The sequence below is a fragment of the Cynoglossus semilaevis genome, chromosome 13 (genome assembly GCF_000523025.1).
Source record: "Cynoglossus semilaevis isolate Cse_v1.0 chromosome 13, Cse_v1.0, whole genome shotgun sequence".
In the NCBI taxonomy this organism is placed as follows: domain Eukaryota; kingdom Metazoa; phylum Chordata; class Actinopteri; order Pleuronectiformes; family Cynoglossidae; genus Cynoglossus; species Cynoglossus semilaevis.
Genome location: NC_024319.1, coordinates 1,457,056 through 1,460,539, shown reverse-complemented (window position 1 = coordinate 1,460,539; position 3,484 = coordinate 1,457,056). Strand labels below are relative to the sequence as shown.

Here is a 3,484-nt window from a genome sequence, read left to right as displayed (position 1 = left end):
CCTAATGACCTAAGGTCCAATCAAAGATCTTATCAGGCTTTTCAAGCCAAACTCTGTCTTAAACTGCTACATTTCCACTGATGTTTCCAAACTGTTGCCCACTCCTCTTCTGTTGGCTTTGTCCCACCTCTGTTCAGGCTGTTACTGTTAGAGTTAATGTTAGAGTTAATGTTAGAGTTAATGTTAATTTTAAAAACCTCTTTCTGTCTCCTGTCACAGAATAAGATGGATGAGGGTGGTGAGATGTCCCCCTCCCTGCCTCCCTCTCAGGGCCCGACTCCCTCACATGCAGCCCTGCAGCCCACACAGCTCATGCTGACCGGGGTGAGACACACACACACACACATCGCTTTGCTTACCTCTTCCTCGCTTTTCCAGAGCTTACTTTGCATTCTTTCTCCTCTCCTCCCGTCTCCTCTCCTCTCCTCTCCTGCAGCATGCTCCTTTGCTCCCCCGTCCTTTCCTCTTCCTCTCCCCCAGTTGACGACTCTGTTGCCAGCCCAGCAGCAGTTGCTGCTGCAGCAGGCTCAGGCCCAGCTCCTGGCTGCAGCAGTGCAACAGTCCAGTGCAGCCCACGCTGCCCACGCTGCCCACGCAGCAGCACAGGCCAATCAAAAAGCCCAGGCAGCGGTGGCAGCAGCAGCAGTGGCAGCAGCAGCCAATCATCAAGCCCATCAGCAGCAGCAGCAGCAGCATGCAGGACAGACGGCTCCACAGTCCCAGTCCCAGGGACAAGGACAGAACTCCCAGGAACAAACAGTCCCTCCTCCTCAGCTCACCCTGTCCCAGCCGTTCCAGCTCACAGCCCAGGTACAGAGTGGACCGGAGACGGGAACCCTGGTGGTCCAGTAGTGGAACAGTCCAACACTCACCCTGTCTGTGTTGCTGTCTTACCTGAACTTTCTTTGTCATCACAGTTCTTCCTCTTCTTGCAGTGTTTTCTGCCCCCCCCCCCCCCCCCCCCCCCCCCCCCCACCCCCCCCACAAAAAGATGAGTGACTTAAAGGCGTTCTCCTCTGATTGACAGGACATCCAGCAGCTGCTGCAGTTACAACAGTTGGTGTTGGTGCCCGGACACTCACTCCCGTCTACTGCCCCGTTCCTTCTGCCCCAGGCCCAGCAGGCTCAGCCAGGTGAGGTTTGCTGAAATCCACGTTTAGGTCTAATAAAATAAACCGAGGAGTCTGGATCTGAGCAGTAATGTTGTGTTGGGTTCCTAACTGGTGCCAAACCTATGGGTCTGTGGTCTATTTATGTCCGTGGACACACCTGCAGACCAGGCCTTTAGTTGATGCTCCTTTTCTGCTGCCTCGTTATTGCGCCCTCTGCTGCCTGAGTTCTGCTGCAGAATTCATGCAGATCCAAAACCAAAGTCCCAGTCCAGTCCATAACTCTAACACCTCACCAGGTTAACTGTCGCTGTCATGTGACCAACACATCCCTCGTTACTGTACAGTCTGTTTGACCTTGTGTGACCTTTCCTGCTGGACCGTACCTGTGTCTCAAGGCTTTTTTAATTGTATTAAATTCATCTATTCATTCAATAACAATATTTTCATGAATTGTATCAGCAGTTTGTTGGATCGACCCGTTGTTTATTATCTACCTTTCTGTCAGGACTCCTCCCGACACCAAATCTCATAACGCTACCTCAGCAAAACCAAGGGAGTCTGCTGTCGGCTCAGACCAGGATGGGACTCCAAGCACAGGTAGGAGGAACATTTCCATCTTCAGTCTGTGGAACCACAGCGTTAGCCTTAGCACCGGCCATGACCTAGAACTTCTCGCTCTCTCCTCCATCTGACGTCACAGCAGCGAGATAAGAGCGTGGAGGTGAGCAGCGGCGCAGGGGTCACCGCGATGCCTTCAGTGACCTCTCACTCTGAGGAACCCAGTGACCTGGAGGAGCTGGAACAGTTCGCTCGCACTTTCAAACAGAGACGTATCAAACTGGGCTTCACACAGGTGTGTGTGTGTGTGTGTGTGTGTGTGTGTGTGTGTGTCCAGGCGTCGCCTAAACGTGTTCTCTCTCTGACAGGGGGATGTCGGTCTGGCCATGGGAAAACTGTACGGCAACGACTTCAGCCAGACGACCATCTCACGCTTCGAGGCCCTGAACCTCAGCTTTAAGAACATGTGCAAACTGAAGCCCCTGCTGGAGAAGTGGCTGAACGACGCAGGTCAGTGCTTTATGAGTCATTTGGAGTTTGGTTTGACCTCAAACACTGTCAGAAACTGATATATTTTTTTAAGATTTTTAAGTAAAACAAATCCACACCGTGCTGTAGAATATTACTGACAAAGAGGAACTCTGCACAGAGTCATTATGGTCTTATTCATAAAGTGTATTTTTGTGAGGCCAGGGTCAGTAATCTGTCCCAGATATAAAGGCTGGTCCAGACAGCAGCTCAGATTCATTTGTAACAATTATTATTGACACAGTATTCAGAATGTTCTGTCATGGAGGACCGGTGTCCCCCCTCCTCCCTCCCCACCTCCCCCCTCGAACAAAAGATGACGTGTGTGGTTTGTGTAGCTAAGGATTAGAGCCGTGGTCGTCTGGAGACAAACCTTTGTTTTGATACTTTAAAGTTTGCTTTAACAAAAAAGTATTTCTATACAGAACAACAACAGAAGGAAAGTGTTGACGTCACAGGAGTGGGTGAGACAGAAGGGAGATCTGTTTGACAGACGCACAGATTCACTCTCCTGTTTCTCCAGAATATTTTTATACTATAAATGCACAAGTTGGAGACAAAATACAGATCATTTTAACCTCACTCTTCAGCTGCTCCGTGTGTTTCCACAAAAACATATTCTCACCAAAGAAACAAAACCTCTTGATTCTGAATATGTGTTATTACGGCTCAGTGTTACTGTAATGAATGTAACCCCCCCACACACACACACACCCCAAAAGTGAAAAGGGAAAACAAACACATAAATCTAAAAATATATAATAGTCTAGAACTTGGTGGAACCAAAATAATCAGATTGATTCACATCCACAGATGGATGTGAACTGCAGGTCTTCTTGGTTCAAATCAAAATCTTTTCACAAGTGAGTGTGGGTTCTGTCTGGGCTTGAACCCCTGACCTTATGGCTGTAAGGCAAGAGAGACAACCATAGGTGCTACAGGGTTTGGATGGATGGTTGGATGGATGAATGGATGGATGCTCTCAGTCAAGTCTTCCTGATCCTAACTCCGTCCTACGGTTCCGTCCTACAGAGACCATGTCCATAGACAGCACCCTGCCGAGTCCCAGCTCCTTGTCCTCTTCCTCTCTGGGCTTCGACGGCATTCCAGCTCGCCGCAGAAAGAAGAGAACGAGCATCGAGACAAACGTACGCGTGGCCCTGGAGCGCGCATTTATGACGGTGAGAAAACAGACCTTGGTGTTTAGTTTTCAAGGGTTAAAGGTCTGCGTCCTGCTGACGTGGGTTCACCGTGGGTCCTGTCGTAGCTCCTGTCGTAGCTCCTGT

The 3,484-nt window shown here is 49.7% G+C and overlaps 1 protein-coding gene across 1 annotated transcript in view; it reads left to right on the top strand.

Moving 5' to 3' along the window:
* Positions 1-3,484, top strand: part of LOC103387995 (POU domain, class 2, transcription factor 2) — a 32,092-nt gene that overhangs the window by 27,078 nt on the left and 1,530 nt on the right. The window contains exons 5-11 of the mRNA XM_025061454.1: positions 220-324; positions 481-810; positions 1,028-1,133; positions 1,618-1,709; positions 1,813-1,965; positions 2,039-2,180; positions 3,231-3,379. Of these exons, the coding sequence (XP_024917222.1) occupies positions 220-324; positions 481-810; positions 1,028-1,133; positions 1,618-1,709; positions 1,813-1,965; positions 2,039-2,180; positions 3,231-3,379 (1,077 nt within the window). The remainder of the gene's footprint in view (positions 1-219; positions 325-480; positions 811-1,027; positions 1,134-1,617; positions 1,710-1,812; positions 1,966-2,038; positions 2,181-3,230; positions 3,380-3,484) is intronic.